This window comes from Ogataea haglerorum (genome assembly GCF_019207285.1).
Source record: "Ogataea haglerorum isolate 81-453-3 chromosome Unknown 81-453-3_NODE_5_length_632335_cov_97.011461, whole genome shotgun sequence".
NCBI classification, from domain to species: Eukaryota; Fungi; Ascomycota; class Pichiomycetes; order Pichiales; family Pichiaceae; genus Ogataea; species Ogataea haglerorum.
Genome location: NW_025065155.1, coordinates 310,252 through 323,424, shown reverse-complemented (window position 1 = coordinate 323,424; position 13,173 = coordinate 310,252). Strand labels below are relative to the sequence as shown.

The window sequence follows — 13,173 nt, the reverse complement described above, 5'->3', positions numbered from 1 at the left end:
GACCTCGAAAAGACGCCGTCATCCGCACATACTGTGCCGTCTCCGCAGCAGTCTCCCCGTCGATCTCCCGGACCCCCGCCAGAGGGCGGGCTGCGCGCATGGCTGGCCCTTTGCTCGGGAGCGACGGTCATGGCTCTCTCGTTCGGCATGGTCAACTCCTTCGGCGTGTACCAGAGCTACTACGAGAACAAGTACCCCCACATGAGCTCCAACACGCTTTCGATAATTGGGTCTCTGCAGGGCTGTCTCACGTTCGCTACGGCCCTGCCGTCTACCGTGGGGATGTACTATTTGGGACCGCAGGCCATGGTGGGGGCTGGCGGGCTCATTTGCATACTGTCGTACATGTTTCTGTCGATCACGACGGCCCCGTGGCAGCTTTTCGTGGTGCAGGGCCTGATGTTCGGCTTGGGATCTGGACTCATGTACGTGCACTGCGCGGGGGTGGTGTTCCAGTACTTCCACCGACGCAAAGCCATCGCGTCGGGGCTGATCACCTCAGGGGCCTCCATGGCCGGCGTGTACTGGCCGATCGGCGTGCGCGGACTCATCAACAAGGTGGGGTTTGCGTGGGGGAACAGAATCATAGGGTTTCTGTACATCCCGATGGTGGCCTTTGCAACCACGAACCTGCGCCCGAGAGTGCCGCCGCCGCCGCGCAAGCCGGGCCAGAACGTGCTGCGCGTCAATTTCAGAGTGCTGCTGAACTGGCGGTTCCAGGTTCTCAACGTGTCGTTTGCCGTGGCCATTCTGGGGCTGTTTCCCGGCCTGTTCTACGTGGACCTGTTTTGCCAGCGGCTGGGCGTGGCACGGCCGATCCAGGACTACAACGTGGCCATTGTCAACGCGGCGACGCTGCTGGGACGCGTCTCGTGCGGCTACGTCGGTGACAAGCTCGGCAGATTCAACGTGATGATCCCGACGCTCGTGCTCAGCGGCGTGCTGTCTCTGGCTCTGTGGATACCCGCGCGCTCGTCGGCGGCGGCGCTGGCGTTCTGTATTACGTGGGGGTTTGCCACGGGCCCGTTTGTGAGCCTGGCGCCGGCCATTTTGGGCCAGTTGTTTGCGGACGAGCTGCCGTCGTACCTCGGCGTCTTCTTCCCTACAGCATCGGTGGGCGTGCTTGTGGGGCCCATCATCGCGGGCACGTTCATCCCGCCGGGCCACGTGGACACCGTGGAGGGCTTCGACAAGCTGAGTGTCTTTGTGGGCGTGCTGTTCCTCGCCGCAGCCGCGTCGCTGTCCGCTCTGCGCTTGGTCTACCAGCGCCGGCTGCTCGCGAAAATGTGAAAAATTACGTAAATATTTTATTTTGCTGGACAAGAAAAAAAATCCAAACCTTCTTCTATTCGCCATGCAAGCCCCTGTTGTGTTTATGAACACGGCTGCGCAGAGACAGACCGGCCGCGAGGCCCAGATCCAGAACATCACCGCGGCAAAGGCCGTCGCGGACATCATCCGCACGTGTCTGGGCCCGAAGGCGATGCTCAAGATGCTGCTGGATCCGATGGGAGGCATTGTGCTGACCAACGATGGGCACGCGATTTTGCGCGAGATCGACGTCGCGCACCCGGCTGCCAAGTCGATGATCGAGCTGAGCCGCACGCAGGACGAAGAGGTCGGCGACGGCACCACGTCGGTGATCATTCTTGCGGGCGAGATCCTTGCACAGACGTTCCCATACATAGAGAAAAACATCCATCCGGTGGTGATCATCCAGGCGCTCAAGCAGGCGTTGAAGGACGCGCTGGAGATCATCCACGAGACAAGTATCCCTGTGGACCTGGAAAACGAGGCTGCGATGGTGAAGCTCATCAGCGCAGCCATTGGCACCAAGTACGTGGCCAAGTGGTCGCAGCTGATGTGCCAGCTGGCCCTGAAGGCGGTGAAGACGGTACTGGTGCAGGAGGGCGACCACAAGGAGATCGACATCAAGCGGTACGTGCGTGTGGAGAAGATTCCCGGCGGCGAGATCGAGGACTCTGTTGTCCTGGACGGCGTGCTGCTGAACAAGGACGTGGTGCATCCCAAGATGAAGCGTGTGATTGAGAAGCCGCGCGTGGTGCTGCTGGACTGTCCGCTGGAGTACAAGAAGGGCGAGAGTCAGACCAACGTCGAGATCACCAAGGAGGAGGACTGGGCCAGACTGCTGCAGATCGAGGAGGAGCAGGTGAAGCTGATGTGCGAGCAGATTCTGGCCGTGAAGCCGGACCTCGTGATCACCGAGAAGGGCGTTTCGGACCTGGCACAGCACTACCTGCTGAAAGGCGGCTGTTCCGTGCTGAGAAGAGTGAAGAAGAGTGACAACAACAGAATAGCAAGATGCACGGGCGCCACCATCGTGAACCGCGTCGAGGACCTGAAGGAGTCCGACGTCGGCTCGAAGTGCGGCTTGTTCGAGGTGAAGCTGATCGGCGACGAGTACTTCTCGTTCCTCGTGAAGTGTCAGGAACCAAGAGCCTGCACGGTGATGCTGCGCGGCCCGTCCAAGGATATTCTGAACGAAATCGAGAGAAACCTGCAGGACGCGATGGCGGTGACGAGAAACGTGTTTTTCGAGCCGTCGCTCGCTCCGGGCGGAGGAGCCACCGAGATGGCCGTCAGCGTCGGGCTCGCCGAGCGGGTCAAGAAAATCGAGGGCGTGCAGCAGTGGCCGTACCAGGCGGTCGCGGACGCGTTCGAGGTGATTCCGAGAACGCTGATCCAGAACTGCGGAGGCAACCCGATCAGGGTGCTGTCGCAGCTGAGAGCCAAGCACGCCAACGGCGAGCACACGTGGGGGATCGACGGCGAGAGCGGCAAGATTGTCGACATGAACGAGTACGGCATCTGGGAGCCCGAGGCGATCAAGCAGCAGAGCGCCAAGACCTCGATCGAGAGCGCCTGCATGCTGCTCCGCGTCGACGACATCGTGTCCGGGGTCAGAAAGGAGACCTGACGGTGCACGGGTGTGCGGGTGTATAATTTAGAGCTCGAAAAATAAGACAAAACATCTAAGCCGATCGCTGTGTGTGCCTTACGAAAAGTCGATGTTTTCCGAAGACGTCCTGCTGACGCGGTCCCGGAGCAACAGCGAGTCGCAGTTCAAGTCCACGCGTGCAGAAAAGCGCCTGGGCCGGCTGTTCAAGCCGCCGTCCAGCACGAGCTCGACCCCCAAGCCGGGCCCTTCGTGCCCCAACGGCTCGACGGCCAGCATAGCGTCGTCGGTGCCGTCTGCGAGCTCCAAGGGCGAGCCCAAGCAGCTCGCCTTGGAGGATTTGAAGTACCATGTTGGACGGAACCTGCGCAGCATGAGCCAGAGTGCGATTCCTACCTCGTCGTCGATGACGCCGCAAAACGGCGGGCTGCCCAGAAAGCCGTCGCTGGCGTCGCAGACCGCCGTCACGGACGGCAAGTTGACCACGCTGCGCGAAGTGCACGGCACGACCTCAGAACGGCTGGCCTTTTCTGACACCATGAAAATGGCACACAAAGTGCGATTTGTCTACTCCGAATTTACGGGCGTGCTGAGAAACTTGGGGATCTCGATCAACACGTCTACGAGCTCGTTCAACAACTTTGTGAGCCTGTACGACTTTCTGAACCGCCGCGCCAACGACACAGACGCGGACACCGTCCACGAGAGTCTGCGCACGCAGCTGGCGACGCAGCTGGTGGAGCTGTTGAAGGATCTGCGCAAAATAGTTGACCATCTGACCTTTCCGAGCCACATGATTGCGTCGCTGGGCACGGAAACGATCCGGATGGCGTACTTCTCGCTGTTTTCGCTGCTGGTGGAGCTGACGGGCATCTGCAAAATACTCGACCCATCGTTTGCGCCTCGGACGCAGCAGAAAGGTCTGCGCCCCGCCCAGCTCTCAACGGCCCCGCTGGCGCCCCAGAAACTGCGCACACAGCCTCCGAAGATCAATAGGGCGCCGCCTACGAATCCGCACAGTCAGGCGATTCCCGTCCCGCAGCGCCAGCCGTCTGTGCACCGCCAGCCGCTCAAGGTCGACACGAGCTTGCCGGCGGTTGCGCGCCAGGACTCGGAGCTGAGTGCTATCAGCAACGTCGAGTCAACGACCGACAACGAGAAGCTATACGACATAATCAGCTTCACGACACAGGCGGCGCACGCTGTGTTCACCCAGCTCAACGACGCGCTGGCCAAGAGCGCCATCAGCACCGCACAAAACACACAGAACTCGCAAACTTCGCAGGACGCAGACCCGGACAACCAGGACCTGCCCAACATCGCGCAAAAGGTGAAGGAGCTCACGACGTACTGCATGAACTCGATGGAGCAGACCAAACGGATCAAGGTGGTGCTCAACCAGACGCGCGGCGCGCAGAGGCTCGACGAAGAGCAGCAAAAGAGACTCTACGAGGAGACGAACCTGTTTCTGAAGTCGATCATCAGCTTTCTGGCAGCCACGAAGGGCGCGCTGCAGGACATGCCGGCGTTGAACGAGGTGCGTGGGGCGCTCTCGAACCTCACGCGGGCCACCAAGGAGCTGACGATCCGTCTCGAAACAAGCGTGCTCAAACAGTCGGTCACCAACGCCACGGACCAGCCGCCGCTCTCGTCGATCCCGTCGGTGGCCAACTTCCAGAACGGCCATTTTGGCCAGGAAGCCTCCGCCCGCACAGTCCCGTCGCCGCTCCAGTCGGAGAAGGAGGACTCGATGCAGCAGCAGGTGAAAAATCTCCAGACGAGCGGCCTCGAGCACGTGGCGCAGCTGCCGGTGACAACGCCGCTCGTGGCGTCCATAGGGCCCACTGCGGCCTCGGTCGTGCTGCCGGTAGCCTCGCCGATGGGCGTGAACGTCAACCCGCCCGAGTACAACCCGTTCGATAAGTTGGGCGACGCCGACGCGAAGCGGGTTACGTAAGGCGGACGCAAATCTCAAAAATTTGGTCGAGAGAATTTTCTAGATTCGACAACATGAGTGTGGAGGTCAGGGGCAACACGGGCTACGGGCTGATGTCGCTGACGTGGCGGCCGCAGCCTGTGCCATACGAGCAGGCATTTTCCACAATCAACAGTGCCCTTTCGGACGGCGTTGAGTTCTTCAACGCGGGAGAGTTCTACGGCAACCCGCCCAACGACAAGCACGCCAATCTGGAGCTTTTGCGGGCCTATTTTGCCAAGTACCCGGAGTCGCGCTCCAAGATGGTTGTTTCCGTGAAGGGATGTGTCGATCTTCCCCACCCGCCAGACAATTCGCCCGAGAACATTGCAAAGTCCATCCGGAATATTGCTTCCTACTTTCCAGACGGCAAGTTTGACATTTTCGAGCCGGCCAGACAGGACGGCAAGCACCCTGTGGAGGACGTGGTGAAGAGCATTGTTCCGTTCATTGAGGAGGGTGTGATCCGCGGGATTTCGCTTAGCGAGGTTTCTGCCACCACTATCCGTCGCGCTGCCAAGGTGCACCCGATTTCGTGCGTGGAGGTAGAGTTCTCGCTGTGGTCGCGGGAAATTCTGAGAAACGGCGTCATGGACGCGTGCAGGGACCTGGGAATACCTGTGATAGCGTACTCGCCGCTCGGCAGGGGCTACCTGACGGGCCAGATAAAGTCGGTCGACGACATTCCCGAGGGCGACTTCCGGCGCACGCTGGATCGGTTCTCGTCGCAGGAGGTTCTGGAGAACAACATGAGCGTGGTGAGGCTGGTGGAGGAGCTTGCTCGGCAGAAAAAGTGCACTGCTGCGCAGATCGCGCTAGCGTGGATCCGCAAGCACAACGAGTTCCCTGAAAAGTACGCCAGGGTGATCCCGATCCCGTCGTCGTCGACGCCGGCGAGAAACCACGAGAACAACACGGAGATCCCGCTCACGGACGCCGAGTTCGCCGACCTGAACGCGAAACTCGACAAGATCGAAATCAGGGGCGGCAGATACAACGCGCACGCGGCGGGCTTTCTGGAGAAATAAAGAAATATATTTTACTTGCGTACTAATTAGTCTAGTCTCTCGTACGGGGATTTGAACCGGTTGAGCAGCCGGGTGCGCCAGCTGGCCCGCGTGTTGTCGACGACGTCCATTTTCTCGACGTCCATCGACGAAAGCACCTGGTCGTCTGCCCAGTCGACACGCTCCTCGGGAACACGGGTGCTGTCCAGCACGGGCATCTTCCAGCTCTTGAGACGTAGCGAGTTGAAAACCACGCTCACAGAGGAGCACGCCATCGCCGCCGACGCAATCATCGGGTTCATGGTGAGCCCGCATGGAATGATTAAAAGGCCCATCGCAATTGGGAGCATGACCAGATTGTACACCACGGCCAGGAAAAAGTTGGTCTTGATGCTGCGGAACGTGCGCTGCGAAATGTCCAGCGCGGCGAGAATGCCTGCGGTGCCGTCCTTGCGGCCGTACTCCTGCATCGGGATGCCGTCGTCGTCGTCGTCCGGCTGCACAGAGGAGAGCAGCACCACGTCTGCGGCCTCGATGGCTATGTCGGTGCCGGCGGCAATAGCCATGCCCAGGTCGGCCTGTATCAGTGCCGGTGCGTCGTTGAGGCCGTCGCCGACAAACGCAACCTTGAGGCCGTGTTTTTGCATCTGATCGACCACGCGCAGCTTGTCGTCCGGCTGCGCCTGCGCGAAAACGTTGGTCAGCGGGATCCCCACGGCCTGCGCAACGGTGCGCGCAGTCTGCACGTTGTCTCCGGTCACCATGGCAACGGTGAAGCCCCGGTCGATGAGCGCAGAAACGGTGCTCGCCGCGTCGGCCTTGAGCGTGTCGGCCAGCTCCACGTAGCCGACGTACTTGTTGTTGACAAGAACGTGCGAGAAGGTGGAGATGTGCGGGTTGTTGAGACGCTTGCAGCACTCTAGAAAGTCGGCTGCGTTGTCGATTTTTTTCTCCTTCATCAGCTGGCCGTTTCCTATGGCAACATCAAGGTCCTGGCCTTGCAGCCTGATCTGGGCCTCTAATCCAAGACCCACGATGTTGTGCACCTTGGTGGCCTCGACAGCAAGCGACGAGGCACGTCCAGAGGCTCCAGAAACCAGCGCTTTGCCCACGGGGTGCTCGCTGTCGTGCTCTACGGCATGAATGATGCTCCAGAGGAGTTTCTCGTCCATGTCGCCGATGAAGTGGTAGTTCGAGACCCGCATTTTGCCCGACGTGATCGTGCCCGTCTTGTCGAAAACAACGCAGTTGATCCCGCTTGCTTTTTCCAGTATGTCGGCGCCCTTGATTAAAATTCCGTTCGTGGCCCCCACGCCGGTTCCAACCATCACGGCCGTCGGCGCGGCCAGCCCGAGCGCACACGGACACGCCACGACGACCACAGATATGGCGATCTGCAAAATCCTCGAGAAAACAACGTTCCCCGTGTCGCTGTCGACGAAAAATGCCGGCACGTCGTCGACAGGCTGGCAGAAGATGTAGACACACCAGAAGACAAACGTGACCAGCGACAGAACCAGGATAGTGATGACAAACTTGCTGGCGATCACGTCGGCATATTTCTGGACCGGCGCCTTGGTGACCTGGGCGTCTCTCACTAGCTTGACGATCTGCGACAGGTGCGTTTTCTCGCCAATGACCTCGACACGCATGTACAGGGGCGACGCGACGTTGATGGATCCGCCGTACAGCTTGGAGCCGATTCTTTTGACCACAGGAACGCTTTCTCCCGTCAAGAGCGCCTCGTCGACCTCCGAGGACCCGTAAATGCACTCGCCGTCGGCCGGCACTCTTCCGCCGGGGTGGAGCACCACCACGTCGTTTTTCTGCAGCAGGTCGGTGCTTATGTCTTTCTGGTTCGAGCTCAGGTCGTCCGGGTTTTCGAGAATAGTGCACATGGACGGTGTTAGGGACAAGAGCTTGGAAAGCGCCGTAGACGTGTTACCCTTGGCCTTGGACTCTATCCACTTGCCGAGAGAAACAAAGATGAAGAGCATGGCAGAGGTGTCGAAGAGGACAGAAGCGGGCTTCTGGGCGTTTCGGAGCAGGGCGTTCAGAATGGAGCACGTGGAATAGATGTAGACAGTGGTGGTGGAAACACAGATCAAGAGGTCCATCGTTCCGTTGCGATGCCGGACGGCGTTGTAGGCGTTGACGTAGAACCGTCGGGCAAGCCAGAACTGGATGTATGTGCCGAGACAGAACTCAAACACGGTCTCGAGAAACAGACCGTGGTACAGCGCGACAGGCGTCCAGTGGACGTGCAGAATCATGGCCAGCAGTGGCCATATGTGATGGCGGAAGAAAATCGGGAACCCGAAGGCCACCATCTTCAGAAACGTCTGCCGCCAGTACGCCACGTCTTTGACCTTCAGCAGCAGCTCGAGCTGCGATGCGGAATCCAGGTTCGAGCTCAGGAGAGCGTCAAATCCGCAATCCTCTATGACCTCCATGATTTTTCTTATGCCTGTGCGGTTGGTGTCGTAGACAATTCGTGCTTCTTCGGTGGCCAGGGCCACCTGACAGCTCACGACGCCGTCCAGCTTGCCGACGGCGTCCTCGATCGAGTTCGAGCAGTTCGAGCACGTCATGCCGTAGATCTTCAGCGTCAGCGACTCGTTGTCGTTGATCGCGTGCTCGTTCTTCGTTTCCAGCAGCGTGGCCTCGAACCCGCAGTCCACCACGGCCTCGCACAGCCTGTCCGCCGCACACGTGTGCGTCACAGTGGCCTGTTCGGTCAAAAGCGAGACCTGCACCGCCCGGACTCCGTCCACCTTTTTCAAGGCATCTGTCACGGCGTTGACACAGGAACTGCACGTCATGCCTCCTACGGTGAGGTAGGACGTTCGGATTTCTGCGGCCGCGTTCTCCGACGCTATCACGCTCGCTCCGAAGCCGATGTCCTCGACGGCGTGCTGGAGAGCCGATGCCGGGACGGTGTGCGAGTGCTCGACCACGGCCTCCTCTGTGAGCAGCGCGACCTGGACGGCCTCGACGCCGTCCACCTGCCGCAGACACGACTCGACTGCGGCCGTGCACGCGGAGCACGTCATACCATCTATGTGTAAAGAGGTGCGCACGCTCATGGCAAATAATTCGACAAGGAACAAGGAAGAATAAAATTTAAATAAAACGGTTTTTTATCTATTAAATCAATTAATAATTATTTTCGAGACACCGTCGTGTGCAGTTTGTACTCGCGCACGGCCAGGAGCGCGCACAGACACAGCACGCACGTGACGAGCGAGTACAAGAATGTGGACCAGCACCCGACGTTGTAGGCTTTGATGAGAGTGGGCACGGCCCAGTCGGGGGCCGTGCGGATATATGCTGCGTTGTGGAGCGCCCTGGTGACGATCTGGACGAGCTCTTTCTTGGGGACGCCGTCGGGGGCGTGGCTCGCAAGCGCAGACCGCATGTAGCTGCTGAGGTGCCACTGGAACAGCAGAGAAGCAACGGACGTGCCGAGCGTGGAGCCTGTGGAGCGGAACGCGTACTGGATGGACGTGACGGCGGACTGGTGGTCCTGGGGCACGGACGCGATCAGGGAGAGGAGCGTGGTGGTCAGCATGGACGCGTAGGCGCAGTAGGGGACCGCCGGCAGCGCCATGACGACGTAGGTCGAGACCGGCCGGTCGGCACGGGCGGGCTGGGTGCACAGCACGAGGGCCGTCAGACTGAGCACGCCGGCCGCGGCGCTCGCCAGGGAGAAGTTGCGGTACTTGCCCGTCACCTTCATGTAGTAGCCGGACCCGATCGACGAGAACGACGACAGGACGATCGACGGGACGAGACGGTTGCCGACCTGGCCGGTGTCAAACCCGTACACCGTCGACAGGTACACCGGGTAGTAGTAGAGCACGCAGCTGATGTACATGGTGCCGAACCAGTTGGCCAACGAGGAGCCGAGAATCGAGCGGTTCCTGAGCAGCTCGAGCGGCAGGACCGGGTCGACGGCGGAGGTTTCTATTTTGACGAAGGTGGCGAGCGACGCGGCAAGCGCGAGACAGAGCAGGACAGGCCCTCTGGACGAGTCGAACTCGAAAGACGTGAGCAGAATGAACAGGAACAGCGTGAACGCAAGACTGAGGATCCCCAGCACGTCCACGCGCCTCAGTTTCTCCCGCCACGTGAGCTGCACCCTCGTAACCGGCGGCAAGTTCAGGTTGAACAGACACAGCAGGAAGCAGCCGATGCCGATCGGACACTGCATCCAGAACACCGTGCGCCAGCCGTACCGCTTCGCAACCAGGCCGCCGAACGTCCCGCACGCAGAGCCCGTGCCGTAGCACAGGTTGGCGAGCCCCTGGTACACGCCGCGCTTGCGCAGCGGCACAAGATCGCTCATCGTGATGCTGCCCAGAGTATTCAGGCCAGAGGCAAAGCCCGACAGAAAACGGCCGACCGCAAAGCCCACGGCGGTCGTCGCGGCCGCGCACTGGAAACAGCCGACCGTGAACACAAACACACAGCCCAGAATCATGGGCTTGCGGCCAAAAATGTCCGACAGCTTGCCCAACGGCTGGATAATGGAAGACGCCAGCAAATAGGACGTCGCGATCCACGAAAGATACGGAATCGCGTCCAGGTCCGACGCGATTTCCGTCATGATCGTAGACAGAATGGTGGTGTCCATGGACGCCAGGAACGTGAGCGAGAAAATGCACGGGAGAATCACGTACAGCTGTCGCTTGGGAACAAGGTACTCGTCGGAGCCGTCTTGCTCGGGCGGCACGGCGCCGTAGCCGGAGTCGAGCTCCTCGGTGAGCTCCTCGGCGACGTAGCCGGGCAGCGAGGTCGAGGCGTCGCGCAGGAGCGGCGATTGAGGCGTGGTCATGTAGAGCAGACAGCGCACAGGTAGTTTTTTTGGGGCCTCCAGCGCCGTATGCTTACGTAAGCGGCCCTCCGCAACGACGGTATATTACTGTACACGCTCGCCCCCGTTGGCTGCCGGCACCGGCTCGCCCGCGGGCTCCTGCTTGACCTCGTCGGCGGGCGCCTCCTTCTGGTCCTCCTCGGCCTCCGTGCTCGGCTCGTAGTCGTCGCTCCAGCGTGGGTCGGGCTCGACGTGCAGACCAAGCCAGTTTTTCAGCACGGTGCCGATCTTCTTGGCCACCCTGAGCCGCGCAAACTCCGGCTTCTTCAGCAGCAGCACCAGCACCTTGGCGATGTTGGTCGATTTGAGCACGGCCCGAGAAACGGGCTTGTAGCTCGAGAGTTTGTTGACCAGCGGCTCCAGCTCCTTGCCTGTTTTGGCGTAGTCCACAGGCTGTTCCGGTGGAAACGCGAGTTTCTGGATCTGGACCCTTATGTCGCCGAAAAACTTGGTGCTCTTCTTGACCTCGTCGACCAGCTCGGCGCTGTTCAGCGGCGGAATATCGAGCCCGGCGTCCTCCACGTCCGATTCCAGCCCCCAGTCGCTGTCAAGGTCCTCAACAAGCTCGACCTTTGCTTTCTTCCTGGCGCCGTGCGACCCGTTGTGTTTCCTCTTGCTGGATCGTCCATACGCTTCCTCATCGGAGTCGCTGTCCTCCTCCTCCTCCTCCTCTTCTTCCTCGTCTTCTTCTTCTTCCTCGTCCTCCTCCTCCTCAGCCTCCTCCACGTAATCCTCGTCCTCCTCCCCCACTTTGCCATAACTGCCGTACAACGCAAAGTCCTGCGGCGAAACGTCTTTGTTGTTGGCACACAAGTAGGCGTTGGTCAGACTGGACACCTTGGACGCGCGCTTGGCACGGAAGTTGCCGTCCGAGTCGGGCAATTCGCCCTTCTTGATGAGGTACTCCGTGACCATCTCGTCGGTCAGGGGCTTCAGATCCTTTTCTGTGCACCAGAAATACTCGTCGTCGCCGTAGAACTTGACACACACGTGCTGCGGTTCGGACGCGGCACGCCGGCGCTTTCTGCCGGGCGCAGAGCCTGGCTTCATGCTGCGTATTTTCTCCGGAAGCTGCTCATAGTCAATTACACGCGAGGGCCATTCGGGGAACCCTTTTATCTTTGTGAGAACAAGGCTGCCGGGAGGGAACATTGGCACAAAATTGGTGGTGTAGGGGTGCGTAAATGGTAAGGGACGATCGTCGCAATTACGTCTGCTATTATTGGCCGGCAGAGAGATCTTGGCACTCAGGCACTTTGGGGATCGGCGGGAATGAGCCGGTGCAATGTTTATGTCTCGGGAACGGGGGGAAGAAAAATTACCTCACTACCGGATATGATGCAATATACGATGGCCGGAAAAGCGGTTTGGGGCCGGAAATGGAAGCGAAGACGATTGTTTTGGGTAAAACGAGCAGCCCAAACGGGGAACGCACGGAAACGGCCATCACCTCGACGCGCTACATTGGCCAACCGCAGCGTTGAGGGCAGCCACCATCCCCGCTGTTTGCTGCATCCACCTCTATCTCTCGTCAACATCTCTCTTCCTGTCTTTGCCGGCTTATCTGGGAATTCCGGACGCCCCCGGAAAAAGAAAATAATTTCACGCCGTTTATTCGTGGTAAGGCAGCAAATTGTCTCAAGTGCATAATATATATACCGAAACGGAAACTCTTTAAGAGAAAAGTTTGTTTTCCAATTAATCTTATAGCTCTTCTTTCCAAAGCTGCTTCTTAATTGCAAACCTGATACCTATAATTAATTGAGATGCTACCAGCCGGTGTTATCCTTGTTTTCTGCTTGATCTTCGTCATTGGTAAGTGTTCAATTGGGCTTTTTCGCTAACTCTCCAGCTGTGACCATCTTTGCGCTCTACTTGGTCAAGAAGTTTAAGAAATAAGCCATGAGAATCCGTTCATGTGCTGAGCATGGTTTCATATGTGTTTAATTGATAGACCTAATAATGACCACAAAGGTAGAACAGTGTGAGAAGTAGTCCTCAGGGCCGTTGTGAGGCCCAGACGAGGCTCGCAGTAGTCCGTGCCGCTAGGCTGCCTGCCGTGCACGCAGACAGTCCCGTTTGGCTCTGTAGCTGCCCGCGTAGTGGTGCCGACAGGTGCGTCCCGCAGTTCGCGCTTCCGCGACTCCCAGGACCCACAGGCCTCCAACACCGCGTGTTCCCGTCGAGCAGCGACCATGCCTGGACTCTGAATTTTTCTGCTGGTGTACGGGTGTTCTTTGCCTGGCTGAATCGGGTAACAATAGCATCCTTTCGATAAATTTGGAATTTTACACATCTTGTTTTCCGAGTTTGGTGGTTTTTCTTCTTTCATAAACCCATAAACACACTTCTCCTTTAAGTAATTGTGAGAAAGCTCTTCCCTCTTACGGATAATCAA

At 59.1% G+C, this 13,173-nt stretch overlaps 7 protein-coding genes across 7 annotated transcripts; 5 read left to right on the top strand and 2 right to left on the bottom strand.

Moving 5' to 3' along the window:
* Window positions 1–98: 98 nt before the first annotated feature.
* KL911_002133 (uncharacterized protein) lies at window positions 99–1,290 on the top strand (the record flags this gene model as incomplete). Its single annotated transcript, XM_043197169.1, has 2 exons — window positions 99–731; window positions 823–1,290. The coding sequence occupies 2 exons, from the start codon at window positions 99–101 to the stop codon at window positions 1,288–1,290; spliced, it is 1,101 nt and encodes a 366-aa protein (XP_043055138.1).
* A 64-nt stretch (window positions 1,291–1,354) lies between these two features.
* On the top strand, window positions 1,355–2,938 carry KL911_002132 (uncharacterized protein; the record flags this gene model as incomplete). The annotated part of the gene is made up of 1 exon (XM_043197168.1): window positions 1,355–2,938. One exon carries the CDS (start codon window positions 1,355–1,357, stop codon window positions 2,936–2,938), a length of 1,584 nt encoding a protein of 527 aa, XP_043055137.1.
* Window positions 2,939–3,029: 91 nt separating this feature from the next.
* KL911_002131 (uncharacterized protein) lies at window positions 3,030–4,874 on the top strand (the record flags this gene model as incomplete). Its single annotated transcript, XM_043197167.1, has 1 exon — window positions 3,030–4,874. One exon carries the CDS (start codon window positions 3,030–3,032, stop codon window positions 4,872–4,874), a length of 1,845 nt encoding a protein of 614 aa, XP_043055136.1.
* Window positions 4,875–4,927: 53 nt separating this feature from the next.
* On the top strand, window positions 4,928–5,920 carry KL911_002130 (uncharacterized protein; the record flags this gene model as incomplete). The annotated part of the gene is made up of 1 exon (XM_043197166.1): window positions 4,928–5,920. The coding sequence occupies one exon, from the start codon at window positions 4,928–4,930 to the stop codon at window positions 5,918–5,920; it is 993 nt and encodes a 330-aa protein (XP_043055135.1).
* Window positions 5,921–5,946: 26 nt separating this feature from the next.
* On the bottom strand, window positions 5,947–7,896 carry KL911_002129 (uncharacterized protein; the record flags this gene model as incomplete). The annotated part of the gene is made up of 1 exon (XM_043197164.1): window positions 5,947–7,896. The coding sequence occupies one exon, from the start codon at window positions 7,894–7,896 to the stop codon at window positions 5,947–5,949; it is 1,950 nt and encodes a 649-aa protein (XP_043055134.1).
* Window positions 7,897–8,028: 132 nt separating this feature from the next.
* Window positions 8,029–10,760, top strand: KL911_002128 (uncharacterized protein; the record flags this gene model as incomplete). The annotated part of the gene is made up of 2 exons (XM_043197163.1): window positions 8,029–8,811; window positions 9,123–10,760. The coding sequence occupies 2 exons, from the start codon at window positions 8,029–8,031 to the stop codon at window positions 10,758–10,760; spliced, it is 2,421 nt and encodes an 806-aa protein (XP_043055133.1).
* Window positions 10,761–10,820: 60 nt separating this feature from the next.
* KL911_002127 (uncharacterized protein) lies at window positions 10,821–12,972 on the bottom strand (the record flags this gene model as incomplete). Its single annotated transcript, XM_043197162.1, has 2 exons — window positions 10,821–12,021; window positions 12,743–12,972. The coding sequence occupies 2 exons, from the start codon at window positions 12,970–12,972 to the stop codon at window positions 10,821–10,823; spliced, it is 1,431 nt and encodes a 476-aa protein (XP_043055132.1).
* Between the last annotated feature and the right edge of the window lie 201 nt (window positions 12,973–13,173).